We start from the raw sequence: 27,891 nt of genomic DNA, 5'->3' as shown, positions 1-27,891 counted from the left end.
TTCGTAATGCATTTCAAAAGTTATTTATGTTTGCATCCCCCTTATCGAGGCATGCGATTATGGATCAACAGGCACGATTACGTCAAGTCACGTCACATTAATTCGTTTTTAACTATTTTACAAACACTAGTTTCATATTATAGAAGAGTTTATTCCAACTCGGGTTGAAGTGAGCAGCAACACAAGCAATAACTTAGGTTATTCTAGAGGATGGATCTTCAAGGTTGTTCCATCTCCTAATTACCTCCATCTTCTTGCTTCTCTTTAGTTGTTTCACAACATCCAGCCGCTCCGAAGAATACGACGATGGGATCTACGTGCAGTAAATGATTTAGCCAAATCGAAAATACACTTTTCTTTAAAAGAAAGATGCATTAATGGCAGAGGTAAGTTTATGTTACCAGGCCCGGCATGTACTTGTTGATTGCTGCTAGCATGGCAGCATGACCTACAGCAGATACCTTGTCACAGAAAAGGAAGAAAACAGTTAACTTTTGTATAATTCGCTTACTAATCGCCTGGGATAAAATCTGATTCTCGTCTACAAACGTAAATAGAGTAAAGTCGCAAGCATATGAACACATCACAGAGAACAGCATGAGCTAGCTCGAAATGCAACTGCGGTGAATGCAACCACTAGTTTTAAGTAGCAGGTATTCCATCGATGTTTTTTTCTTTTGGTAAATCTATATCGTGCAAGTAAATGAAAATACTAGGCAATCTTAGGAAAGAAAAGACGGTCAAATTATTGCTTACGGGAAGTAACATGAGAATTGTTACTGGTACAAGTGAAGTTATGTCATTTAGCGTTCCTTTTAACTTATTTCTTTCCCTCCTTGTAACCTTGTGGCCACGCAATTGTTTGAGGAGTAGCTCCGCGGAAATCGTGATGTCTATGAAAAGCAACTGAGTGCCCATCCATATATCCTTGCAACAAATAAAAATAATAATATGTTCAGTATTAGCATCGAGTTAAACATGTATTCAGCAAGACATAGAATATACATCCATCTCTAAATTAGACTTACGGAGCTTGCAGATACCAGCTTGTTGCTATACATGTTAACTAAACTTCGCTGATGATATTTTGATCTTGTGGCACTACCCTCCTCCATGGAGCTTATAGATTCCGCTCCGGGTGAGGGGGAATCCTTCCACTTAAAGAAACAAACGGTCACAACAATGTAATAAACAGTTAGACTATATGCAACGGTTCAAACCAAGTAGAGAGTCTAGAGAACATGCATCATTTTTGCTCAATTAACTTATATTTCTCCGAGATTAATAGCCTCTGGTAAAATTATCATTATAAATGAAGCTCTTTTATTCTTAATTTATTTATTTCATTTGATTATTTTAGTGAAACTCCGCCTATGTCTTACATGGCCGGTCCCAAGCCCGGATAAAGGAGGAGGGGGAGGGCGTCAGGTAGTCGATAGCCGGCACTCCATGATCACGTCGAATCCTTATGAAAATGAATCCAGAACAAAATCGCGCTAAAGCTAGGGCGTCACCCGTAAGTGGCGCGCTGTGTGGCCCGAGCACAGTGATAAGTGAGCAAGGGTCGCTGTATCTCCATCGGCACCCGGATGCAGTGTTAAATGAGCAAGGGGGCCATAGAAACTTCTTTTCGAACGACTCCACTCAAAGTTGTTTGGGAGCATATGCTCCTATCAACTTTACCCGGGACACACAAAAGAAGTACTTTGATCTTATTAGACGGGGGAGGGTGAAGAAGCTAGGACAGAAGGGTAGAGTTCAAGAGAGCAAAATGCGTTTAGGAACGTGGAATATAGGAACCTTAACGGGAAAATCTATGGAAGTAGTGGAAGTTATGGTGAGGAGAAGGATAAATATTATGTGCCTACAAGAAACTAAGTGGGTTGGTAGTAAGGCAAAGGATCTAGAAAACTCAGGGTTTAAACTTTGGTATTCGGGCACAAATAGAACGAGAAACGGTGTTGGCATCATCGTGGACAAGACCTTGGTACAAGATGTTGTAGATGTCAAGAGGGTAGGAGATAGAATCATGGCAATCAAGATTGTAATAGGACAAGAACTTATCAATGTGATTAGTGCGTACGCACCTCAAGTAGGGTTGGATACGAGTTCGAAGGAGAAATTTTGGGAAGATCTTGGAGACTTGGTGCAAGGAATTGCTCAGACGGAGAAGTTATTTATAGGAGGAGATTTAAATGGACACGTGGGCAGGGAGACAGGCAACTACGGAGGTTTTCATGGTGGCCATGGTTTTGGGGAGAGAAACGAGGATGGGGAAGCTATCTTGGATTTTGCAATGGCATATGATCTCTTCTTAGCCAACACCTTCTTTAAGAAGAGAGAAGAACATGTGATCACCTACAAGAGTGGGTCGTCAAAAACACAAATAGATTTTCTTCTAATGAGGAAAGGGGATCGTATAACTTGTAAGGATTGCAAAGTTATACCAGGAGAGAGCGTGGCTAATCAACATCGCTTGTTGGTGATGGATGTACATATCAAAAGAGTAAGACAAAAGAACAAGACTTGGAAGTGCCCAAGAACTAGATGGTGGAATCTAAAAGAAGAAAAACAAGCCATTTTCAAAGAGAAGGTAATCACCCAATGTGTGTGGGATAGAGAGGGGGAAGCTAGCCAAATATGGGATTCCATGGCTAGTTGTATCCGAAAAGTAGCAAAAGAGGTATTAGGAGAGTCCAAGGGCTTTGCCCCACACCAAAAGGAATCTTGGTGGTGGAATGAGGAGGTACAAACAAAGGTGAAGGCTAAGAAGGAATGTTGTAAAGCCTTATACAAGGAGAGGACCGATGAAAATGGTGAAAGGTATAGAAAAGCGAAGCAAGAGGCGAAGAAAGCTGTCAGAGAAGCTAAGTTAGCGGCTTACGACGATATGTATAAACGACTAGATACCAAAGAAGGAGAGTTGGATATCTATAAACTAGCTAGAGCAAGGGAAAAGAAGACAAGGGACCTAAACCAAGTGAGGTGCATCAAGGATGAGGATGGAAAGGTTCTTGCTACAGAGAACGCGGTTAAAGACAGATGGAGAGGTTATTTTCATAATCTTTTCAATGAAGGACATGAAAGGAGTGCTTCTTTAGGGGAGTTGAGTAACTCAGAAGAGTGTAGAAACTACTCCTTTTATCGTCGAATCCGGAAGGAAGAAGTAGTTGTAGCTTTGAAGAAGATGAAGCATAGAAAAGCAATAGGCCCAGACGATATACCAATCGAAGTGTGGAAAGTTTTGGGAGAGACAGGTATAACATGGCTCACTGACCTTTTCAATAGGATTTTGAAAACGAAGAAGATGCCAAATGAGTGGCGAACGAGCACTTTGGTGCCTATCTACAAGAATAAGGGCGACGTACAAAATTGCATGAACTATAGGGGTATTAAGCTAATGAGTCATACAATGAAGCTCTGGGAGAGAGTCATTGAGCATAGATTGAGGCAAGAGACACGGGTTTCGGACAACCAATTCGGGTTCATGCCAGGGCGCTCAACCATGGAGGCAATCTATCTCTTACGAAGATTGATGGAAAGATATAGAGATGGGAAAAAGGATTTACACATGGTCTTTATAGATTTGGAAAAAGCGTATGATAGGGTCCCAAGAGACATTCTTTGGAGGATTTTAGAGAAGAAAGGAGTACGAGTAGCATATATCCAAGCTATAAAGGATATGTATGAAGGAGCAAAGACTGCCGTAAGAACTCATGAAGGACAAACCGAAAGCTTTCCCATAACTGTAGGATTACATCAAGGCTCATCCTTAAGTCCTTACCTTTTTGCGTTGGTAATGGATGAGTTAACAGGACATATTCAAGATGATATTCCTTGGTGTATGCTTTTCGCAGACGATATAGTGTTGATAGATGAAACTCAGGAAGGGGTAAATGCAAAGCTTAACCTTTGGAGAGAAGTGTTGGAATCTAAAGGTCTTCGCCTAAGCCGATCAAAGACAGAATATATGGAGTGCAAGTTCAGTGCAAATGGAGGCCAAAACGAGTTAGGGGTGAGGATCGGAGATCAAGAAATACCAAAGAGCGACCGTTTTCGTTACCTAGGATCTATCTTGCAAAAGAACGGAGAATTAGATGGAGATCTCAACCATAGAATACAAGCTGGATGGATGAAGTGGAAGAGTGCATCCGGCGTGTTGTGTGACCGCCGTATGCCACTGAAGCTCAAGGGAAAATTTTATAGGACGGCAATAAGGCCGGCGATGCTGTATGGCACAGAATGTTGGGCGGTGAAACATCAACACGTACACAAAATGGGTGTAGCGGAGATGAGGATGCTTCGTTGGATGTGTGGGCACACGAGAAAGGATAAGATTAGGAATGAGGATATCCGGGGTAAAGTAGGAGTAGCCGAAATTGAAGGAAAGATGAGAGAAAATCGGTTACGGTGGTTTGGACATGTGCAAAGAAGGCCTACTGACGCTCCGATTAGAAGATGCGACTATGGGACAGAGGTTCAGGGCCGAAGGGGTAGAGGAAGACCTAGGAAAACTTTGGAAGAGACTCTAAGAAAAGACTTAGAGTACTTGGATCTAACGAAGGACATGACACAGGATCGAGCACAATGGCGTTCTAAGATTCATATAGCCGATCCCACTCAGTGACTTGGATTTTCCAAGTCCCCAACCAAGAAGTTTTCCTCACTCGGGAAATTAAGGGAACACTACCCCAACCTACATGCTCCACTCAGAAAGCTTCAACATACAAGCTTCAACAAAAGAAAATTCAAAGAACTTAGCGAAGAAGGCTTTGGTGTATTTAACACAATACGTTGAAATGAAGGAAAGCTTATTTATTGATATCCCCGATAAGCTACAAATATGTACATATACATGAGTCAAAATAAACACACAAGAGGGAGCCTTCACAAAGGTTGCTTAGGAGAAGTCTCAGCAGTCGGTAGAGCCCCAGAAAGAGAAGGCACCGGAGGGGGATCATTTGGAGCCTCAGTACTGGACAGAACCCTAGAAGGAGGAGGCATCAGAGGTTGATCATTTGGAGCTTCATTACGCGGTACAGCCCCAGAAGACGAAGGCAATAAATGCCTTTGGAACAAACCCACAAATCTCTGATGATCAAGTAAAACCTGACCATCAGTTTCCTTCATCTGGTCAAGCTTCCTCTTCATGTTTGTAGCATAGTCATGTGCGAGCCGGTGCAACTGTTTATTCTCATGCTTGAGCCCTCTAATCTCCTGTTTGAGACTCATCACTTCAGCCGCCAATGATTCAACTTGGCGGGTTCGAGCAAATAGGCGTTGGGCCATATTAGACACAGAACCTGCACACTGAACACTGAGAGCCAGCGAATCCTTAACAGCTAACTCATCAGACCGTTTGGAAAGTAGTCTGTTATCTTTGGGAGTGAGAAGGTTCCTGGCCACCACCGCAGCGGTCATATCATTCTTCATCACGGAATCCCCAACGGTAAGAGGACCAGTTGGGGAGACGAAGGATGGGCGCCATATGTTGTCTGGAGAAGGCGGGGCTGCCTCTTCAACAAGGTTCAAGTCAAAACGACGGTCGGAGGGGCCAGACATTTTCAAAGGTGTTGAAGAGAGAAGAGGTCGGACAAATCAAGATCTTAGAAGTGCAAGAATGAAGCTTCTACTGGTGGAGATTCAAGTGTGCTTTGGAACTTAATGCCAGCCTCTATAAAAATCTGCACTCGACGGAGCTTCAGAAATCAAAGAGGCGCCTGCTCAGAAATCGAAGAGGCGTTTGCTTTCTCAAAAGTTGGGCTGCTTAGAGATCACGAGGGTTGATCTCAGAAATCGAAGAGCCGTTTGCTTTCTCAAAAGTTGGGCTGCTCAAAGACCACGAAGGCCGATCTCAGAAATCGAAGAGGCGCTCGCTTTCTCAAAAGCTGGGCTCCCTAGAGACCACGAGGGCCGATCTCAGAAATCGAAGAGGCACCTACTTTTCCAGCCTTGTCAGCACCTGTCACACGCACACTCAGCTTTGCGGAAATTATGGGCATTCTGTCAAAGACTTCTGGGGAAGTAGAAAACACATGAATCTTACTGTTCAATCACCCACTTCCCACACACAACAATAGCTCATGGGTACCACAGATAACTTTGCCAAAGTTCTCTGCCAAAGTTGAGCACGTGAAGCTTGCAGCTCCCACTACATCGCTCTGACCAAGAAGGGTAAAAGAATAGCAAAGAAACAGCACTAACAAAGTTTAGACCCATAAATTTTGAAGGTCTAGCTACCATATTATTACCCACAAGGGTAAAGGAACAGTACCACTGCTGGATAATTGGAAAGTCCATGTATGTCAACCTCTGTGCTTCGTGGTAAGGTAGACTAGCAAACATGCCCAACCTTTACTCACATTCGAGAAAACACTCCCAATAAGATTGCTTGCTCCAAAATCGAAGAGGCACCGTCCTCCGAATCTAAAGAGCCAGACTCCCAACATGACTACTTTCTTAAAAATCGAAGAGAGGGTAAAGGAACAGTACCATTGCTGGATAATTGGAAAGTCCCTGTGTGTCAACCTCTGTGCTTCGTGGCAAGGTAGACTAGCAAACATGCCCAACCTTTACTCACATTCGAGAAAACACTCCCAACAAGATTGCTTGCTCCAAAATCGAAGAGGCACCGCCCTCCGAATCTCGAGAGCCACTCTCCCAACATGATTACTTTCTCAAAAATCGAAGAGACACTGCTCCCCGAATCTCGAGAGCCAGACCCCCAGCATGATTGCTTTCTCAAAAATCGGTGAGGCACCGTTCTCCGAATCAATCGAAGAGGCGCTCGCTTTCTCAAAAGCTGGGCTGCTCAGAGACCACGAGGGCCGATCTCAGAAATCGAAGAGGCACCTACTTTTCTAGCCTTGTCAGCACCTGTCACACGCACACTCAGCTTTGCAGAAATTATGGGCATTCTGTCGAAGACTTCTGGTGAAGTAGAAAGCACATGAATCTTACTGTTCAATCACCCACTTCCCACACGCAACAATAACTCATGGGTACCACAGATCACTTTGCCAAAGTTCTCTGCCAAAGTTGAGCACGTGAAGCTTGCAGCTCCCACTACATCGCTCTGACCAAGAAAGGTAAAAGAATAGCAAAGAAACAGCACTAACAAAGTTTAGACACATAAATTTTGAAGGTCTAGCTACCATATTATTACCCACAAGGGTAAAGGAACAATACCACTGCTGGATAATTGGAAAGTCCCTGTGTGTCAACCTCTGTGCTTCGTGGCAAGGTAGACTAGCAAACATGCCCAACCTTTACTCACATTCGAGAAAACAGTCCCAACAAGATTGCTTGCTCTAAAATCGAAGAGGCACCTTCCTCCGAATCTCGAGAGCCAGACTCCCAACATGACTACTTTCTCAAAATCGAAGAGAGGGTAAAGGAACAGTACCATTGCTGGATAATTGGAAAGTCCCTGTGTGTCAACCTTTGTGCTTCGTGGCAAGGTAGACTAGCAAACATGTCCAACCTTTACTCACATTCGAGACAACACTCCCAACAAGATTGATTGCTCCAAAATCGAAGAGGCACCGCCTTCCGAATCTCGAGAGCCAGACTCCCAACATGATTACTTCCTCAAAAATCGAAGAGACACTGCTCTCCGAATCTCGAGAGTCAGACCCCCAGCATGATTGCTTTCTCAAAAATCGAAGAGGCATCGTTCTCCGAATCTCGAGAGCCAGATACCACAGACCACTTTTTCAAAGTGCTCTGACAGAGTTAAAACATGTGAAACTGGCAGCTCCCACTACCGTGCTATGATTAAGCAGGGTAAAGGAATAGCATTACTACTTGTTGTTAGGGAGACTCCTATATATGTCGACCTCCATCCCCAACGGACAGGCAGACCTGCAAAAATGCTCAACCCTTCATCATATCTGAGAGGGCACTCCCAACAAAGCCTTTCGAAATATTCAGCTTTCTTTCCCCCCGATAATACCTCTGCAAACAAGCTATACTAGAGCAAGAATATCTCATATCATCAGGGTTAAAAGCAAGAGTATCCAATATCATGCTTTTTCCCTGTTTTTTCTTTTGGCCTTGTTTTTACCTGCAAGACAAGGAGAAAGAGAGCAATCAGTCAGCACTTGGAATCAAGCTTCCAGCCAGGAACTGACTGCCTGGAACCCCTTACCTGATTACTTACCTGGCATTGCTCTCGAGTACTCATCTTCATCATCTTATGTTTCCAGGGAAGATTCCGCATCTGCTTGAGGAACAGATAGGGCAAGTGCGAAGGATACAAGGAAGCATGTGGAGACAAGCGTAACAGCACACGTGCCGATACATCCATTACTCTGTCAAAAGAAAAAGTATCCCATATCAGCAGGGTGGAACGTACTCTAGATTTGATGGACTTGTTTTGACCCTCAAATTCTTCAGTCGGCCTTATACTCTGGAGGAAACCAGAAAACCCTCCAGCTCAGTTCAAGAATAAGCCTGTGGAAAGTTACTTCTTCAAAAGCAAAAGTATCTCATATCATCTTTTCTCATCTTTCTTCTCTTTATCCTTCATGCTGCTGCAAGATGGGGAGAAGGTGAACAATCAGTCGGAGCTCTGATTGCTTACCTTGTCTGTCACCTCTTTCAGCAGACCCCCTAGCTCGGCGACTTGGGGGACTCCTACTACATGGTTTGTATCGCGCTTGACCAAGCCTGAAACTACAAGTAAGCTTCAAGTGAAATTGATACATTACCTTGTGCATCTCCACCAGTTAAAGATACCACCCCTGGATGGAGGAAGAGTACTTCCAGAGAAGATGCCACATCTACCTATGAGACAGATAAGGCAAGTCAAGACGACACCACACTTCGATACTTAGAAGTTTCGTGATTACGAGATCATTCTCCCACAATATTTCCTAATGTCATTTGTACTAAATCATTCACTCGTACTCACTAAAGGAGAGCTTGAACCTATGTACTTGTGTAAACCCTTCACAATTAATGAGAACTCTTCTATTCCGTGGACGTAGCCAATCTGGGTGAACCACGTACATCTTGTGTTTGCTTTCCTATCTCTATCCATTTATATACTTATCCACACTAATGACCGGAGCAATCTAGCGAAGATCACAAAAAGCGACCGTTTTCGTTACCTAGGATCTATCTTGCAAGAGAACGGAGAATTAGATGGAGATCTCAACCATAGAATACGAGCTGGATGGAAAGAGTGCATCCGGCGTGTTGTGTGACCGTCGTAGGCCACTGAAGCTCAAGGGAAAATTTTATAGGACGGCAATAAGGCCAGCGATGTTGTATGGCAGAGAATGTTGGGTGGTGAAGCATCAACACGTACACAAAATGGGTGTAGCGGAGATGAGGATGCTTCGTGGGATGTGTGGGCACACGAGAAAGGATAAGATTGGGAATGAGGATATCCGAGGTAAAGTAGGAGTAGCCGAAATTGTAGGAAAGATGAGAGAAAATCGGCTCTGGTGATTTGGACATGTGCAAAGAAGGCCGACTGACGCTCCGGTTCGAAGATGTGACTACGGGACAGAGGTTCAGGGCCGAAGGGGTAGAGGAAGACCTAGGAAAACTTTGGAAGAGACTCTAAGAAAAGACTTAGAGTACTTGGATCTAACGGAGGGCATGACACAAAACCGAGCGCAATGGCGTTCTAGGATTCATATAGCCGACCCCACTTAGTGGGAAAAGGCTTTGTTGTTGTTGTTGTTGTTGTTGTTGATTATTTTAGTGAGATTACAGTAGTAGTTGTTTTGCGAAAGTAAATACCTTTCTGAGGTTAAGCCTGCGTTCAGGCTTATAATTTTGACAATCTTCTGATGTTATTAAGGTACTTGGCTCTTGTTGTGCCTCCATTGTTACTGATAACTTGGATGCAACTATAGATCCTACAAATGATGCTCGACGAGCACCAGGTTCTGTGACCTTCAGCAACTCACTGCTTGAAGAAAGGAAAAATGAGAACGAAAAACAAGCACATTTATCTCCTTCCTCTCAGTAGCTGGAAAATAAAACGTAACAACCCAGCAGAGAGATAATACCTTGATTTATCATAAGCAGCCCAGTAGTCTTCCAAACAATCAGTTAGCAAGCTCTGGCTGAAAAATTAATGTTTTTGAAAACCTTATTGGCCACTTTAGCAAATAGAAAACTTACGGAAGCAATCCTCAATGACAAAAGATGGGAATGTTTTACCTGTGGAGCAAGAAGTCTAGCAAATGAGTGTCTAAGGACTGTTGAGTTGAACGACTGAAGTGAGCAAATCCCGAGAAAACATCATAGCATACAGTAAACACAGCAGATAGAGCAATCTCTTTCTCTGCCTGGATGGCATGCAGTTTACATTTTTGTCTCGCTTGACTTCTTTTTGGAGGACATGCAGCGTAGAAATCAAGCCATCCAATTTCATCAGTCACCACCTGTAAACTTAACTTCTCAGATTAGCAAGATTTGTGCTTTTCTCTTGCAACGAAAGAAAGTTGGAAACTGACCTCCATGAAGTGTTGATAAACTGCTACAGAAGAAAACTCTGGGTGAATGAAAAGGCTACCACACTCCAAGTAGCTGCAGACAAACAATTCAACCTCTTATGTCCTCGGTACTTTTGGATTAAATCATTACTGTGAAGTTGACTACCTGAGGAAGTCCTTAACTAGCTCATCAAGATCCTTTATGCCCATTGTTGACAAGAATAGTCTAGTCCTTCTCCCAAGATATGCAAAAAGTCCTAAGGTAGCCAAAGTATCTGCTTGAACCTGTCAAAACTTTATAAAAACGAGCAATAATTAAAAGTTCTAGACACGAGCAGAAGGTTCTAAAGACAAAAAAGTAATATAAAATAAAATAGAAATAAAAAAAAGGCCGAATTAGCAATAGAGTAATGCATCTGAGACCCTGGACTCTGAGAAAGAATATCATGAATTATAAAATTGACCTTGTCATGAAAATTCTGCTTGCCTGGGATCACACGTTCTTTGCTGAATGCCGTTGAGAGTTTTTTATGAGCCAACCCAATCCAAAATTCTACCTCTTCACTTTTGTTGCTCAGCAGAACCTTTCTACCGAAATGGGACAGGAAATCCACTTCAAATCCTGCCTCAGTAGCTAACTTATGTAGTCTTTCCACTGACACAAGGCTCTGTGAGTGATCCATGAGCTCTACCATTACATCTTCAATTGAAAATGAAAAACAAGGGCACTTAACACGACCGTTACCCAATTTAGCCACTGCAGCACAGCAGCTTATAGCCACAACCATCCCTGCAGCACCACTGTAGATTTCTTTGTTTAGGGCAATATGCTTAATTTCAGATTAACTGGTTAATGTCACTGCATATGCATAAACTAGTGCACAAGAATCCGTCATATATTGAAACATATATGTACTGATTTTTGAGTCAAATGATAACACAAGACGCTTCATATATTAGGTTAGGAGCATTTGAGCAAACCTTCCTGCATATTCCATAGACCACTTCCTCAACAAGGGAATGAAAAATCCTGCCATAAGCGGCAGTTCCACCACTCTAAACCATTCTACTAATTCTGAGTGCCCCATGTTCATTTGACTCTCGATGTATTCGCCAATCAAATCAATCTTTGGGGTCAAGCTGAAAAAGATAAAATACTGAATTAAGCAAAGTTTAGAAATTCAAATATTTGCACCCAAGATGGAAAAGTCATAGTAATGCTTTAGCTAAGAAGAGACGTACTAAGCAAAGTTTAGACATTCAGTCTGACACTTTTTCTTTAGAAAATGATTACTAAGTCAAACATTTTTCAGTTAAGGCACTATAATTAAAACAACCGATGTTAATTCAAAATATTAAGGCTTTAACGGAAAGAAAACTTACATATCACTAACTGGAGAAGAGTCGCTGCTGTGACGTTCACTGGAAAGCAAAATTTCTACTTCGATTGCTGTTTTCAACAAAGCGTAAACTGCAACCTGCACAGCCAGCCATGGTAGTCAATTATAAACTTCATTTGTACCAACTAGTAACGTAACAAGGATTTCATCTAACTTGAGAAAGTTTACATCTTGCTCAATTCAGTGACCAAAATAAATAATAGAGATGCCAAAAAATGCAAAAGCACCTTCAACTATGGCCACCAATGATGTTAACACAATTCAACAGCCAAAACAATTTGTTCTATAGTTAGAAAATGTTTGTAACATGCTTTGAGGAAAGCAAAACATATGTTATACCTGATAAGAAATCCGTTTATGCCATTGATGGACATCCTTCCCAGACCATGCCATTGCAAGCTTTGGACCACTTCCTGGCAATTCAAGTGACTCAACTGCAACAGAGAAGCTCCTAGCCGATTCATGCAATACCCATTCAAGGCAATTGACCCGATCAAATTCGTTTTCATGATTACGAGTTCTAGCCACTGAGGCACCATTCACACACGTTGTTTGACCAGAATAAGCTGTACACACTGTCGATGATGAGGTCCAAGATGAAGACCACCTCGATGAATTGTAACACCTAACCAATAAATCGAGCAAGTGGTTTTTCGTCGAAAAGCCATAGATTCCTTGTTCATTTGCGCTGCACCTTGAAGGCATATGCACATTCTTAGTCGGTTTTCTGATCTTACAGATCTTCTGTCCCAAGAAGTGAAGTTGCTATCAGAATTTATGATTGAAGGAATGCAAATGGTATCAACTATCCCCACCATCCCCCCTCGTCTCTCCCCTCTCCCAAGTTGTTCTGATTCTTGATTTTCAGCTATTCGATAACGGATTTTAGGAGAACCCGAGGATTCCAAATATCTTAGTGAATATCGGCGAAGTTACAAAATTGGAACGATTCCAATTCCCATGTTTTAGTAAACGCATGGAAGTCAAGAATCAAAATGATTCCAATTCTTATTCCATGACAGTTAACATCCCAATGCTGCTACTACATAATTTATGACATCGTTCGAGTCTTCTTCTTCTCTAGTTTCCGTGTGTTTCGCCTATGTGAAATAATGTTTGGTATTTCATTTCTTAATCAATAAGGAATTACAATCAGGTTTATATACACTTCTGTAAAATAGCTTAGTGACTAATTAAGTTTAGTTAACTAACTAAACTAGGATTAGTTACATGGACAGCTGTAACAAACTTATAACAGTATTACAGCTAGCTATTATGTAGCTCTTTACACCCCCTCAAGTTGATCGGAGGAGGACCGAGAGAAAGCTTGGACTGAAGAAATTGAAACCGAGCTTTAGACAGTGATTTGGTATGAATGTCAGCAACCTGATGGTGAGTATGGATGTATTGCACACGAAGCAGTTGGGCAAGAACAAGTTCACGAATATAATGATAATCAATTTCCACATGCTTTGTGCGAGCATGGAAAACCGGATTAGAAGCCAGAGAGGTGGCAGAGATGTTGTCACACCAGATTTTAGGAATAGTAGAAAGGAGGAAAGCCACATCTTTAAAAATTTTGCACACCCAAGTGAGTTCAGCTGCAGTGTGGGCTAGAGATCGATATTCAGCTTCGGTAGAAGATCGAGCAACAGTATGTTGCTTTTTGGCACTCCAACTGATTAGATTGCTACCCAAATAGATGCAGTAACCACTGGTGGACCGTCGATCAAATACACAACCTGCCCAATCAGCATCAGAGAAAGCTGTAAGATGCAATGGACCTTTCTTGAACCACATACCGTGAGCAATGGTACCCTTTAAGAATCGGAGGATTCTTTTGACAGCTTGAAAGTGTGAATCCCTTGGACAATGAAGAAATTGGCAGACTTGATTCACTGCAAAGGAAAGATCAGGCCTTGTCCAAGTGAGGTACTGGAGGGCCCCTACTATGGATCTGTACTCGGTTGGATCAGCCAATGGAACACCAACATGATCAAGTTTCTGTGTGCCTAAAGGAGTACCACATGGTTTGCAGCCTTCCATGTGTGTCTTGACTAAAAGATCCAAAGCATACTTTTGCTGAGAGAGAAATATACCCTCAGAGGATCGGTGCACTTCGAGGCCAAGAAAGTAATGTAAAGGGCCTAAATCCTTGACTGGAAACAAGGAACTGAGGTGATGAATAAAGGATTGACACAGAGAAGTATTGGGGCCAGTTACCAGAATATCATCCACATATACAAGCACAATCACAAGAGATGGTTGAAGTTTCACAAATAGAGAACAATCAGATTGAGAATTTGTGAAACCGAGGGAGACCAAAGTGTGAAAAAGCTTATCATACCATGCCCAAGGAGCTTGCTTTAATCCATAAAGAGATTTGTTAAGCTTGCAAACATAGGTAGGCTTGGAGGAATCAATGAAACCGGGGGGTTGTTGCATAAAAACGTCTTCTTGAAGAGTACCATGGAGAAAAACATTGCTTATGTCAAGTTGATTTAAAAACCAATTATGTTGCACAGCAAGAGTGAGCAGAATACGAATTGTAACCGGTTTTGCAACAGGACTGAATGTTTCCTTGAAATCAATGCCTTCCTGTTGATGGTAGCCTTTAGCAACAAGGCGGGCTTTGAATCTGTCAATTGAGCCATCCGGTTTCCGTTTGATACGAAATACCCACTTGCAGCCGACCAGATTTTGATGTGGAGATGAAGGTACAAGAGTCCAAGTGTCTGTAGATTGAAGGGCCTGAAACTCTTCAAGCATGGCTTTATGCCAGTGTTCATGTTTGGAGGCTTGTAGAAATGTGGTAGGTACAAACGAACTTAGATCAATGGGATGTTTAGTAGCAGCCAAAGTTTTTGGCTTGAAAATTCCAGCTTTAGATCTGGTGAGCATGGGATGATGATTGATAGGAGCTGAAACCAAAACTGGAGGAGGCAAAGTGGAATGCTCCTAAGAAGTAATTGGTGATGAAGGCTGCTGAGAGTGTGGTTGATGGGGTGAAGATGGTGTAGAAACATCACTAGAAGAGTGTGTACTTTGTCCCGGAAAGGAAGACGATTCTGGAGGTACAGATGGGCTTAAGTGAGGAAATGGCAGGAGAAATTCAGTTGGCATAGTGGATGGGGCAGAAGAATCCCACTGAGAAGAACCTCTAGGAAGTGAAGGGAGATCACTAAATGGAAAATGATCTTCATTAAAGATAACATGCCGTGAGATATAGATCCTTTTGGAGTGAACATCAAAACACCGATAGCCTTTATGTTGAAGACTATATCCCAGAAAAACACATTGTGTACTTTTACCATCCAGTTTGGAATGCACATAGGGCTTGAGCCACGGATAGCAACTACATCCAAAAACCTTCAGCTTGGAATAGTCAGGAGGCTTGTGGAAGATAATTTCCCATGGAGATTTGTTTGAACCATAAATAGGCATCCGATTGATAAGATATAGAGCAGTAGAGAATGCCTCTACCCAGAATCTGTGTGGAACTTTAGAACGAACAAGAAGTGTCCGAGCAGTCTCAGTGAGATGGCGGTGCTTGCGTTCAACACATCCATTTTGCTCAGGTGTGTGGGGACAGCTAAGTTGACGAGAAATACCATGCTTGTGTAAGAAGGAACAAAAGGCAGAACTTGTAAATTCACCCCCTGAATCAGATCTGAAAGTCTTGATTTTATTCCCAAGTAGATTTTCAACATAGGTTTTGAAAGTTACAAAGATAGACAGAACTTCAGACTTTGCTTTTAAAGGAAACAACGAGCTATATTTGCTAAACTCATCCACAAAGAGTACATAGTACTTATAACCATTGAGAGATGAAACTGGACAGGGACCCCAGACATCACAATGAACTAACTCCAAGCTATGAGAGATAGTAGAAGTACTATATGAAAATGGCAATTTGTGAATTTTGCCAATGGCACAGTCTGTACAAAAAAATGAAACAGAAGCAGAACTATCAGGAACAAGTTTATTAGTATGCAGAATCCTTTGGAGAATAGCGGTAGAGGGATGACCAAGCCTGTTGTGCCATTGCTGTAAAGAAACTTTAGTGCTAACTAGAGCAGTAGGTGAAGCTTTGAGTGGTTGGCCTTGTAAGGGATAGAAACCATTCTTAACCGGGCCCCGAAAAAGCATCTTCCCAGTGGAACAGTCCTTGATAACAGAACCATCAGAATCAAGGGTTAAGGAGCAATAATTATCCCTTAAAAACTGATACGCAGAAAGCAAATTAAATTGCATCATTGGGACATGAAGAACATTATTTAAGCGAAAATCAGCATGGGGAGTTTGAAGAACAGAGGAACCTATATGCTGAATGGCCATACCTTTACCATCACCAACATAGACTTTATCTTCACCAGAGTACGGAGTGGGAGAAGAGATTGCTGCAATATCATTAGTAACATGCGCAGTAGCTCCAGAGTCCAGAAGCCATGGAGACTGAGAAGAAGAAGCAGTATTGACACACATAGCAGCAAGCTGAGCAGGTGGAATTTTGCCAGCAAAAGCATGATTCATTCGAGCATAACAATCAATAGCCTCATGATCAAAGGAATTGCAGATTTGACATGGAGACCGGGTGCTAGAATTGCGACTGTAACTACCAGAATTACGAGTGAAGTTGCCAGAATATCGATTAGAGTTACCATTGCCAGGTCCATAATTGTTGTAATTGCCACGATAATTGCCGCGTCCTCGATTGTTTTTCTGAAAGTTACCCCGATTACGATTGTTGCGCTGAAAATTGGTGCGATTATTAGAATTCCCATATGCTTGTGAGAAGGAGGGCGTAGGTAAAAGACCGTGCTGAAATTGTGAAGTTTGAGCAGCAAAGGCTTGGAACGGTTCGGCAACAGCAGATGAAGAAGCTTTCTTCTTCCAAAGCATGAAAAGTTCTTTGTTCATTAGAAGACCATGAAGCTCATCTAAGGAAGTAGATGAAATGCGAAGCATGATAGAATCAATGAATGATTCATAATCATCAGAGAGACCATTAAGCGTGACAGCAATGAGATCTGGTTCAGAAATTGGGGCTCCGGCAGCCATAAGAGCATCTGATATACCTTTGATACGCTGCAGATAATCAGAAATTGAGAGATCACCTTTCTGAATCGCATGAAGACGCGATCGGAGCTGATGAATGTGAGCAGCCGTGACTCCACCAAAACGCTGTTCAAGATTCTGCCATAATTCTCGAGATGAAGTGACACCGACGGTAAACGGAATTAAGGGGGGTGTATTCAATTAGAATTCTCAGAGAGTTTCAAGGAATTAATAATTCCAGAGGTATTCAATTAGGAATTTAAAAGATTTTATAAAAATCTTGGTGTATTCGATTGAGATTCTTAAAGACTTCTTACAATTCCCTATAAATTTAGGTGTATTCAATCATAACTTTTTGAAAGTCTCTAAAAGTTTAGGTGTATTGAAAAAGGAATTGGATTTGAGCGGATTTGTGATTTGGTGGATTTTGGAGGATTTCAAGGTGATATGTATAAATACCAAAGAGCTTGGCAAATCTCACCTCAACCCTAGAAACTTTGAGAGATTTTGAGTGTGATGCTCTCTCCTCCAAAGAGCGTCTTCTCCAGTCTCTCCGAGTGAAGGTACAATCTTTCTTCCTCTGCAACTTCTTCCCATTATTCTTTTGCTTTGATTTTGTCCTTGTTGTGAAAGCTGCGAATTTGTTTCTTTTACCATTCATATAACCCTATTAATAATATAATCAATCTGTTGTCCCAATCCTTTTTATAGTCATCTTCTCCAGATACCAGAACCCTGCAACTTAACCAATGGTTCTTCGCCATTGCCGGCCCAAACTTTGATGCCCACGATTTCTTCACGGTGAAGTTGACATATTATTAATAGGGTTCCTTGCATAACTAGCCAACTTCTTAATAGGGTTTTCAAATGAAGGGAAAAATCTAACTTCACCGTGAAACCTATTAATAACAATCTGTTGTCCCAATCTTTTTTACTTTCCCTTCTCCAGAAGCTTTAGGGTTAATAATATGCCACGATACCTCCTCGTATTTTCCCTTCTCAAGAGTCTTTTTTACTTTCATGAACATATTGTTAGCTATGTATTAACTCTTATAATTATTTTAGGATTGTGTTGGAGCTATTGATGGAACACATATACCAGCAATGGTATCAGGACTCGAAGTAGCTAGCTATCGTGATCGTCATGGTAAAATAATCACAAAATGTATTAGCTGCTTGTAACTTTGATTTGGAATTCATATATATTCTTAGCGGATGGGAGGGTTTAACTCATGACTCCAAACTGTTACATGATGCTGTATCAAGGAGGAACGGACTTAAAGTGCCAGAAGGTTTGTATTCATTCATTGATTTATTTACACTAGGACGTACCATAAATAATAACTTTATGTGTTTTATTTTTAGGTAAATTTTTTCTAGTGGATTGTGGATTTGCAAATCGTCGTCAATTTTTAGCTCCGTTTCAAGGTGTTCGATATCATCTCCAAGATTTTGCTGGTAACGATCGTGACCCCGTAAATGCGAATGAGTTGTTCAATCTTCGACATGCTTCCTTGAGAAACGTAGTGGAGAGGATATTTGGTGTATTTAAATCTCGATTTACAATTTTTAAGTCCGCACCTCCATTTCCAATTAAAACACAAGCAAAGTTAGTGTTAGCTTTTGCAGGGTTGCACAACTTTCTTCGTAAAGAGTGCCGTTCTGATGAATTTCCAATCGAACAAGAAGATGATGAATCTGAAGATGAAGAAAATGATGATGAACTAGGTAATCAAACTCAAGAGCAACAACGACAGATTGCTAATGCATGGAGAGCTGGCATAGCTACAAATATGTGGACAGATGCTATGAGTGATAGCATTCAAAGATGAGAAATAGAATTAATTGTTTTTACGGATTGGAGTATGCAATTTGTGTTTGAAAAACTTTGATAGCTAGTTTATTTTGTAAGCCTTAACTTTCAAGATTTTGGATGCCAATGTTTAATTTCACTTTGATAGCTACTTGAAAACATTGCATTTGAACTTGGTATTGCGATTTGGTATTAGTAAGATGAAACTGATTTTGGCTTGTAAAGGGAAGGAAATTGTTGATCAAATTCTCTGCAATTCTCTAACCTCATGTAAAGAATTCTCTCATAATTCATGTGAATTCTCTGGAAGTTATAATTAATTCACTCAAAATCTCTGGGAATTCTTTTTTTTTTTCTCTCAAACTCTCTCAAATTCCATAGATTTAAACTATCTGAGACTCTCAAAATCCTAATTTGAATACACCCCCTAAGTCTTCAGAAAGAGTAGAATTCAACCAAATTAGGATATTTTGATCCTTTTCATACCAGATCTCGAAATTAGGGTTAGGAATTTCAAAAGTCACACCAGAATGATCAGGAAGAAAGGGCGGTGGACATTTCTCAGATCCATCGATGATCCCGGTAAGCTTGTATCGGCGGAAGATCGGAGCAAAGAGAGCTCTCCAAGCCAGATAATTATCCTTCTTAAGCTTTGTAGGAACCATACAACTGATGTTGTGGATGGAAATCGAAGAAACCAGAGAAGAATTGGAAGAATTAGGGTTCATCGGAGCAGACGGGGAGGAGGAGGAGGAACAATTTCTGGATCTACAGGCGAAGAGGTAGAAGACGCCATGAAATCGATCAAGAACTCAAGCAAGAAATGCAAAGATTGAAGCAAATGCGATCAGAGAGATGAAGAATTGCAGAGGAAGGTAGGATCGGTGCGTGAGCAGAAAGGTGGATGATACCATATGTGAAATAATGTTTGGTATTTCATTTCTTAATCAATAAGGAATTACAATCAGGTTTATATACACTTCTGTAAAATAGCTTAGTGACTAATTAAGTTTAGTTAACTAACTAAACTAGGATTAGTTACATGGACAGCTGTAACAAACTTATAACAGTATTACAGCTAGCTATTATGTAGCTCTTTATCGCCTATATACGAAAAGAAGTGGAATCGAACCAAAGCTATCAACTTCACAGAATTTGGACCAATTCTAAACAAGCACTATTGTTTTTATAATTTCAAAGCAATTTGAAGTATGTAAGGAAGAGAACTTGAAACCCCCATTTTGGATACAGAATCTGGATAAGAATTCAACTAACAGAAGCTGAGGGCTACATCCAATTAATCTAAACCATGAGCCTGAGCCATCAATAACCCAGATAATCAAATTTCTAATTACACCCAGATAACAGAATTTTAAAAGCAATAAATCCACTAAGATAAATCATGGATTATTAAGAAGGTCTAAAAAATATAGTGTGCATCTGAGAGAGAGAGCTTACGAGTGGTAAAAGAGGTGAGGTTCGAGGGGAGACAAATGGAGAGCCATGGAAATCCGAAACAGAGAAAAGGGAAGCAAAATGGATCCATGTAAGTCATAAAATCAGAGGCTTTCTGCAGCGTGGCCATCGAGGCATAGAGAGAGAGAGAGAGAGAGAGAGCAGAAACTCCCAAGAAATATTTTTTGTTTTCTCTGTCATAGTGTTTATCTCCCGCCAGCCGTTCTGTTCTTTTACAGGTTTTGGACTCTTGTTTCTGCAAGACTGTAGTTCCTCAAGAACAAATTTTATGGAGCCACCTAGTTTTGTAACTGTTCTAAATGAGAGGTTCTAGATTCAATTTTTGCCAAAGATAAATTTGAACCACATTACTACTAAATCATTGTGAGGTTTAGCATACTCTCTCACCACTAGGGTGGGTAATATCGCTTGTTAAAAAAAAGAAAAAAATTCAATCCTAACGTTAAAACAATAACACCAAACCCCAATTGCTACTGACGGTATTTCAAACTAATTACGTACTTGCTTATTGCATGAAAGTATTTTTACATAATTTAGTTGTCGTACCAGCGGCATCTATGAACACTGCGTGATTGACTTGGAATGATATTTTTGTTGTATGGAAGTCTTTCCCTTCACCATTTTTTTGGGAAACCCGACTGCAAGGCTAGGATAAACAATCATTAACATCTTTTGAAGAACCCAAAACACTAATGTTTTTCGATCCTTTACAAGTAGTTCTTCCATGACCAAAATTCAGTGTCGATCGTATTAGCCCTATCAGTAAAAATCTCCCAACTACTATCGTCTCAAAAGTTATCATCCGATCTAATTAGCAATCCGCTTGGAAACCTTCTCTCCAGAAGCGTCCGAGTTACCTTCCTTAACAAATCCAAGTTCTGACATGTCTTGTTTTGCCATCAAGTTCCTGCAGATGCGTATATAAGGTCACTGTAATCAAAATTTCATAACAAATCTGTGCGTCAAAACAAAAGAACGAAAATTATAAGGAATGAGGGTTCAAATGGCTATGACACAAATGAGAGAAAAGGATACGTGAAATATTTCCTAATATTTCGGCTAATTTTGAATTACCACTAAAGTCTTCTCCTCGGATTTTAATTCAAGACCATCATCATATTTAAACACCCAAAACGATTTCATCTTTGAAATAGGACAGCTAAATCTGCCAAATTGAATTTATGGTTCCTCCAAATACAAATGATTTCATTTTTACATTCACGAACAAACCTATAACAGCATTTGGCACAAACCTATAACAGCATTTGACACAAACCTACGGCCAGAAGTGAGGGAAAGACGAGAAGAGCTTATATGCACGGAAATTAGTACTTTATGCTATTTTCATCCAACATACATCGCTATACTACAAGCTTTTCAGGGCCATGCAGTTGTTAATTGTTTTGGTTTTGAATCATATGCAGAAGAAAGTCCCATTCTTAACAAATTCCAGATCAAAGCAGCACAACGTGTTTTATACAAACCAAAAATACTCACTTTTCCATTTGGCATTCCAGGTACATTTTAGAGAAGAGCCTACATTTTTCAGATTGGTGGCCCGAAGTTTTGAGGCAACTGAGGCATTTTTTTTTCTCCTGTAATAAAGCCAAGGAACTAAGAACTTCCAGCAGCACAAAGAACAACAACAAAGCCTTTTCCCACTAAGTGGGGTCGGCTATATGAATCCTAGAACGTCATTGCGCTTGGTTCTGTGTCATGTCCTATCCAGCAGCACCAAGAAACAAAATAAAAAAAGTTTCACATTTAGCCACCATACCGAACCCCCTCCAACATTTCCAACTTTTGACAAACTTGATTCTACAGAGAAAAAATTTGAAAAATAATGTTCATTAATGGAATAAAGCGACGTTACCAGGTCACACAAATGCATATGATCCAAGGGGAAGACACCTTTCTCTGGAGGAACTGGGCTCAGCCCTCTATTACCACCAAAAGCACCACCTACAAGAAATAATAACGCTTTTAAACAAAAATGAGATAGAGATACATATATATTACTGCAAGGATGATGGTATCTATTCGTGGTTAGGGCTGACCAAGATTTTCATCTCTCTTTATATACAAATAATACTGAACATCATGCAAGCGAAAGGCCAATTCTAACATTGCAGGAGAACTGTCAGCACAAGCACATTAAGTACGATACTACGACCTTATTCACAGGTTCAATATGGTTTGTGATCGTGGGTTCAGCAAAGCACCACAACTATCAAATCATAAACAATAATTAGTAGCAATAATATGCGGTTTTAGGTTTATACACGACTCCTCATCCACCATTTCATTTATTGTCACTCCATCACCTTAGAATCTTTACCTCAAGCTCTTGGGGATCCTATAAGTTTATAGTTATACTCAACTAAAATTCCAAATAACTAACAACATTTGAGTTGGGCAACACGTCCTTTTTCGGTTTCAGGCAATAAGAGGCTACTTTTACGTTAAAATACAATCACAAAGTATCAATCCAAACCCATCATACTCAAATTTCACAACTTCATAATACGAAAACTCGAAAAGCCATCTGTTAGAACATCTAAAATGTGCCACAACTTTGGCCTAAGAAGAGCTACTTTCACCGGCATCCTTGAATTCAAATAACCAAACATGATATGGAATTAATGTGTTCATTTCCAAAAAGGGCAATCAGTTAAACACAAAAAATCTCCAACTAAATCATTAAGAGACCCTCTTTTTTTTTCTGCATTCATACAAGTTTCAACAAATTCCTATTAATTATCACTTCCAGCCAAAACATACTAATCAAAATCAAATCTTCCAACTGGGTTTTCCATTATCTTTCAATAATCTAATCACACCCAGTAAATATCAATTTTAGAGAGAGAGAGAGGGGGGGGGGGAGAGAGAGAGAGAAAACCTGCACTCATTGTGAAAGCTGGAGGGTGAAAAATCCAATCTTGGTGGTAGAGAGTCGAAAAGGGATGTTACGCAAACAGAGATGGATTTTGAATCATTTCTCATACGAACCCAATCAACCACTCTCTTTGGTCCCTCTGTGTTACATTGCTAGCGTGTGAGAGATTTACAGAGCCGCAGAGGGTTGAGGTCTTGAAGATGGAGAAGGAGAACTGCGAGTTGTCGTTTAAAATAATAAACGACAAGTCGTTTGGAATGAAATAGCAACATAATTCGACCAATAAACAAAAAACAGAAGGAAAACCAACATAAATAAAGATTACCATAAAAATAAAATTTGCAACATAAAGGATCCTCGTAAGCAACTAAAATGTAAAAAGAAATGTAAAATAAAAAAATAATGATAGTAAATATTCTTGGGTTGACACGATAAAATATGTCATATCACCAATTGTATACAATTATGTGTCTATCTCTCTCATCACGTAATATATAAACAATGACATTTTAAAAGTCTCTTCCAACCACGACATGATATATACCGGGGCACGTTAATCTGGATGAGTAGTGACTTGTGGCAAGTCTCAAAATTGCCAAAATCTAATCCTCCTCACACGGAGGGAAAGCATACAAATAGTAATGCAATAGAAATCAACGAAGAGTAAACAGGATACAATTTGTTTTGTAATTTTTGGCCGATTTATACAATTTTTGATTCGTTGGTTGTATTTATTTACAAGTATATGTTGGCTGCTGCCCCCCTTTCAACCATACTTTTCTACACAAAATAGCTGTTGCCTCAAATCACCAACAAAACAGCTAAAGCGACAACGAGCTGATGTTGAACTACTCTATCAGTTACTTGCATGTCAAGGAAGCAGTTATGGCATCTGTAGTCGAAACGGAGAAGTGCTACACTGGTTTCTGGTCTTGGCTTTGAGAGGATTCTCCGGCCGCAGTCATTCTATGTGCGTGAGGATGCTGAATTATTACCAAGACGGAATCCTTAGTGCTTTTGGCACAAGAAGGTGAAGTTGGCTGCAGTAGTTCAGACATTTTTAGTTAGATGATTTAATCAATGAACACGTTTGCAATGCGTAAAGTATGATTTCGAATAAGACTGAGCGGGGACGAGCAAGTTTCCAGAAAACTAAGGCCCTTATACGAAGAATTAACAGGCATCAGCTGTCGTGTAAAATTAGTTTGTGCTCCTATTGCTCACCACTCCGATGTGCCATTCATGCTTAGTGAAATCTCTGAAAGTTTCTGCATCCATTTCCTGCATTGGCACGAGTAGGGAATGTCAGAAAAGAGGGGAAAGTAAATATGGAAATTCCACTTCTACTTCTTAGTTTCTTGTTTCCTTCCTCATTGGCCTTGACCTTTTTAGAGGGACAGTATGCGTAAGTTGACACAAATTCTTCAACATTAATTTTACGCAGTGTGTGCAATTACCGAAAATAACTTACGATGCTATAAACGGGAGGCACCACTAGTTCCCCTTTAGATTTCAGTGCCGGCATAATAGAAAATCGCGGTGCCAAGTCCCTTGACCTAAAAGTCCACCTGCAAGATACAGTCGTGGAGTTACAACAACAAACAGGGGGAAGGTGAACCAAGTAAAAGCAAGGGTCTTCCAAAAAAAATCCATAACCATGTCTGTTCCCGTGAAAGGAACATTCACAGAACCAAGAAGGTAAACATACCCGATGTAAACAAAGATGCAGAACTCTGCCCATTCTCGAACTAACAAGCGTATCCAGTAATTTTCTGATGCGTCGTCCATGTTAATGTATATCTGAGAACCAGAACGTTAGTTCTCTCAACTACTGTCTATATATTGCTATTTGTATATGCAATTATAATCAATAAAGTCAAGATATACCATACCACAGTCTCTGCCATGGCTACTATCTGCATTGCACCTTGAAACTTTCTGGATCGACATCAGAATATACAGCATATGAGGTTCAAAAATGTGATGTCCTCTCTTTTAAAATGGGAGTATGAACGTAAAAATGTGAAACACATACTTGAACATGATGTACTTCGTATAGACTGCATCATGCATTGCACGAACATCCTCGTCATCTATGAAGCTTAATTGGTGGCGCAATACTAAAAGATTTTGCGATATATGGTGAAATATCACATAGAATGAGATTAAATAGTTAAGCAGCAGCAAGACCTGAATCAAGGCAGTAACGGAAAATTAGTACGCACGGGATAAGTAACTAAAAACTTTTAAAAAGAAAGGTAATAGCTCCTGCCTATTTACCACTGTAATGCTTTTTAGCTAGTCAAAGAAAGAAACTTACAGAGAAATAAGGTACAGAAGCCCTGTATCCGACAAGAGTCAAGTAAATGAAACAGCCAAGGGAAGCAGTAGTACGCCGCTCAGTCACTGAAAGACGCTCACACATGATGCAGTAACCATGAGAGATGAGTAAAAACGACACAAAAGAAGCTGTCTGAAATATCACTCCGGTAACGTACACCCCAAATGACATCCACAGGGAGCATATTTGAAGATGAAAACACGAATACCTATAATGTGATTCTTCAAAATTAGTATGTTTGATCGAGGAAACAGCGGTAGACTATTCATGACAAGGAAGACCAAATGTGCTCGACTTCCTCACCAATACACGTAACAAAAGCATATGAGACATACAATTTCCTATAGAGCTCTCTAATAAATTGGCCTCAGAAATTTAGGCGTCGACAAATAAGCAACATCATTTTAGGTTCTGAGATTATGGAGAGTTGCGGAATTCTTCGATTGATTGTTTGAATCCCCTTACAATGAACAGCATCTACATTCCATTTCCTCAAGATAAAAGAACTTACCAAAAGAGGAAAGACAATGTGAGTTGCAAGGCTTTAATCAACGGAACGGATGCGAGCGTCCATTGCAAATTATTCGTCTGCTCTAGTTCAACAACAAAGGAAACACAACAGTTATAACAAATGCAAACAAACGAATAAATAAGTATAGATATACACATATATATGTACCTGTTTCTCTTCATGATCATATACAAAAATTTCTCAGCAACCAAACAGAAGAAAGAGAAACACTGAAACCGATTGCCCAATAAAAAAATAGAAATACCCATTGTTTTGTTGCCTGGAAACTGATCCATTGAGATAAATTAAACGTCTTTCACAAACAACGTAAAATAAATTTTGAAATGTGATTGTTTATTTTTTAGACCAAACAGAGCACAGTAGAAAACACGCTCAAATATTCTCCTAAAACCCAAATTATACATTCAAATTACCAACATTACCAGATAAAATAACCCAGAAAACAAATTCACATTACATTTAAAAAACAATGGGAATGGATATGGAGGAAAAAGGGACCTGGAGATGGCGGTTTTTGTAGGTGTTGAAGGTCCAGGAGCAGGCCGAGACGAACCAGATTGTCAAGAAGGCTAAGTAGACCGACGGGAGATACCGATACGACTCGTCGAGTCCGATACGATACTCTCCGACGCTCTCCAATTCGGCCATTCTGCGAATCGGGATCTTAATCATGAAAATCACAAAGCTTGGAGCCTTCCAATTTGATTTTTCGTTTTTCCGTTATGTTTTCGCTCCCTCCGCTTCTGTGCTTTTTATACATCCGCTTTTGCTGACGCCTTCAGAAAGGAGCCGTTTTTTGGTGTTTGTATTTTAATACTATTTTTTGAAAAATACACAAATTTTGGGAATTTATGTACTTTAGGCCACAATTTTTATTTTTTTTGAAAAAACGATAGTATTTATTCAATAAGATGTAAATATAAGTTTACGCCTTCAGCGAAAATATCAAATAAAAATGTATGAGATCATTTTGTATTGAGATAAATGATAAATGTACCATTTTTGATAATTATTTTTTAGTTTTTGCCTCTTCTTTTGTTCAATTAGAGGAATCCGAAAAACTTAAATCAAATTGATCATGCCTTAACAAATCGGCCTAAGACGCCTATAATTTGTTTTTAGATTAGTGGAGTAAAGTGGAAGAAGATTTATTAGTAAGAATGTAAAGGTGATGAGCCCGAATGAAGGAAAATGAAGTTGGTGATCCTCTCGTAGTTCATAGAGTCATACAACAAACCCACTCCCTCAAAAGTCTCCTCATTAGTAGGCCTAATTATTGGGATCAACTATATCCACCAAAACCAAATTTTGTGCCCCCATCAAAATCTTCTGTTACTATTTTGAAGGGACGTTGAGGATTTTAGAAGGAGCCTCCCCTAGCCAGCATGGTCCTCACGGGGACAATTTTCTTCTTTTCAAATTCCAACAAAAAAAACATGGATATTCTTTTTGGATTTATTATTCTTTTTATTTTCTTACATAAATGTATGCATGGCACTTCAAACGAACAAAGGAATTGACCACTATTTTCTTTAAACATCTTGTATATAACATATATGTTGTTTGATTAATGTCGATTAAATTCCGCTACGCAAAATATAATTATATCATAATGATTCTGATTAATAGTCTGACAAACGAATATGATTGTAAGATGTATAATTTGTGAGGGACTTGTCGTAGCATTTAGCAACTCGTAAATATGATAAACTGTATATGGTCAACTGCTACGCAAGTAGATAGGCAACTGATGTTGACTATATTGACTGCTTCCAACAAAAGCTCTTATGAGAAAAAGATGGTTTGCCATACGAGATTTAATTTAGTTTGGTCATTTTATGTAAGGATTAGGTGAACAAACTCAAAAATAAAATTATTCTCTTATAATCCTACTCCATTTATATCAATATAATTTGTTCCA

General features: G+C 40.1%; 2 protein-coding genes and 1 long non-coding RNA gene across 6 annotated transcripts; 1 reads left to right on the top strand and 2 right to left on the bottom strand.

Moving 5' to 3' along the window:
- Positions 1 to 77: 77 nt before the first annotated feature.
- On the bottom strand, positions 78 to 22,163 carry LOC126634424 (uncharacterized). Of its 4 annotated transcripts, none has more exons than XM_050304942.1 (15): positions 22,075 to 22,163; positions 20,184 to 21,108; positions 12,194 to 12,954; positions 11,838 to 11,932; positions 11,436 to 11,594; positions 10,919 to 11,255; positions 10,621 to 10,739; positions 10,476 to 10,548; positions 10,180 to 10,403; positions 10,026 to 10,082; positions 9,754 to 9,922; positions 1,029 to 1,157; positions 757 to 927; positions 402 to 461; positions 78 to 313 (listed from the first exon to the last, which is right to left on the bottom strand). In XM_050304942.1, the coding sequence occupies exons 3-15, from the start codon at positions 12,557 to 12,559 to the stop codon at positions 194 to 196; spliced, it is 2,079 nt and encodes a 692-aa protein (XP_050160899.1). In that variant the 5' UTR covers positions 12,560 to 12,954; positions 20,184 to 21,108; positions 22,075 to 22,163; the 3' UTR covers positions 78 to 193. The 4 variants fall into 4 exon arrangements, with proteins under 4 accessions (XP_050160899.1, XP_050160898.1, XP_050160900.1 ...); XM_050304941.1 differs by having other exon boundaries at positions 12,194 to 12,598; XM_050304943.1 differs by having other exon boundaries at positions 12,194 to 12,595.
- LOC126634432 (uncharacterized) lies at positions 17,555 to 18,870 on the top strand. Its single transcript, XR_007627339.1, has 2 exons — positions 17,555 to 18,204; positions 18,278 to 18,870. It is a non-coding gene; the product is annotated as an uncharacterized LOC126634432 (long non-coding RNA).
- Positions 22,164 to 23,725: 1,562 nt separating the features above from the next.
- Positions 23,726 to 26,746, bottom strand: LOC126634427 (uncharacterized). The gene is made up of 9 exons (XM_050304945.1): positions 26,469 to 26,746; positions 25,950 to 26,026; positions 25,418 to 25,646; positions 25,133 to 25,287; positions 24,990 to 25,035; positions 24,806 to 24,897; positions 24,569 to 24,665; positions 24,322 to 24,378; positions 23,726 to 24,137 (listed from the first exon to the last, which is right to left on the bottom strand). Exons 1-9 carry the CDS (start codon positions 26,640 to 26,642, stop codon positions 24,012 to 24,014), a joined length of 1,053 nt encoding a protein of 350 aa, XP_050160902.1. The 5' UTR covers positions 26,643 to 26,746; the 3' UTR covers positions 23,726 to 24,011.
- Positions 26,747 to 27,891: the final 1,145 nt, after the last annotated feature.

Source organism: Malus sylvestris, chromosome 9 (genome assembly GCF_916048215.2).
Source record: "Malus sylvestris chromosome 9, drMalSylv7.2, whole genome shotgun sequence".
NCBI lineage: Eukaryota > Viridiplantae > Streptophyta > Magnoliopsida > Rosales > Rosaceae > Malus > Malus sylvestris.
The sequence above is the reverse complement of the archived record's forward strand: the minus strand, read 5'-3'. Positions and strand labels throughout refer to the sequence as shown.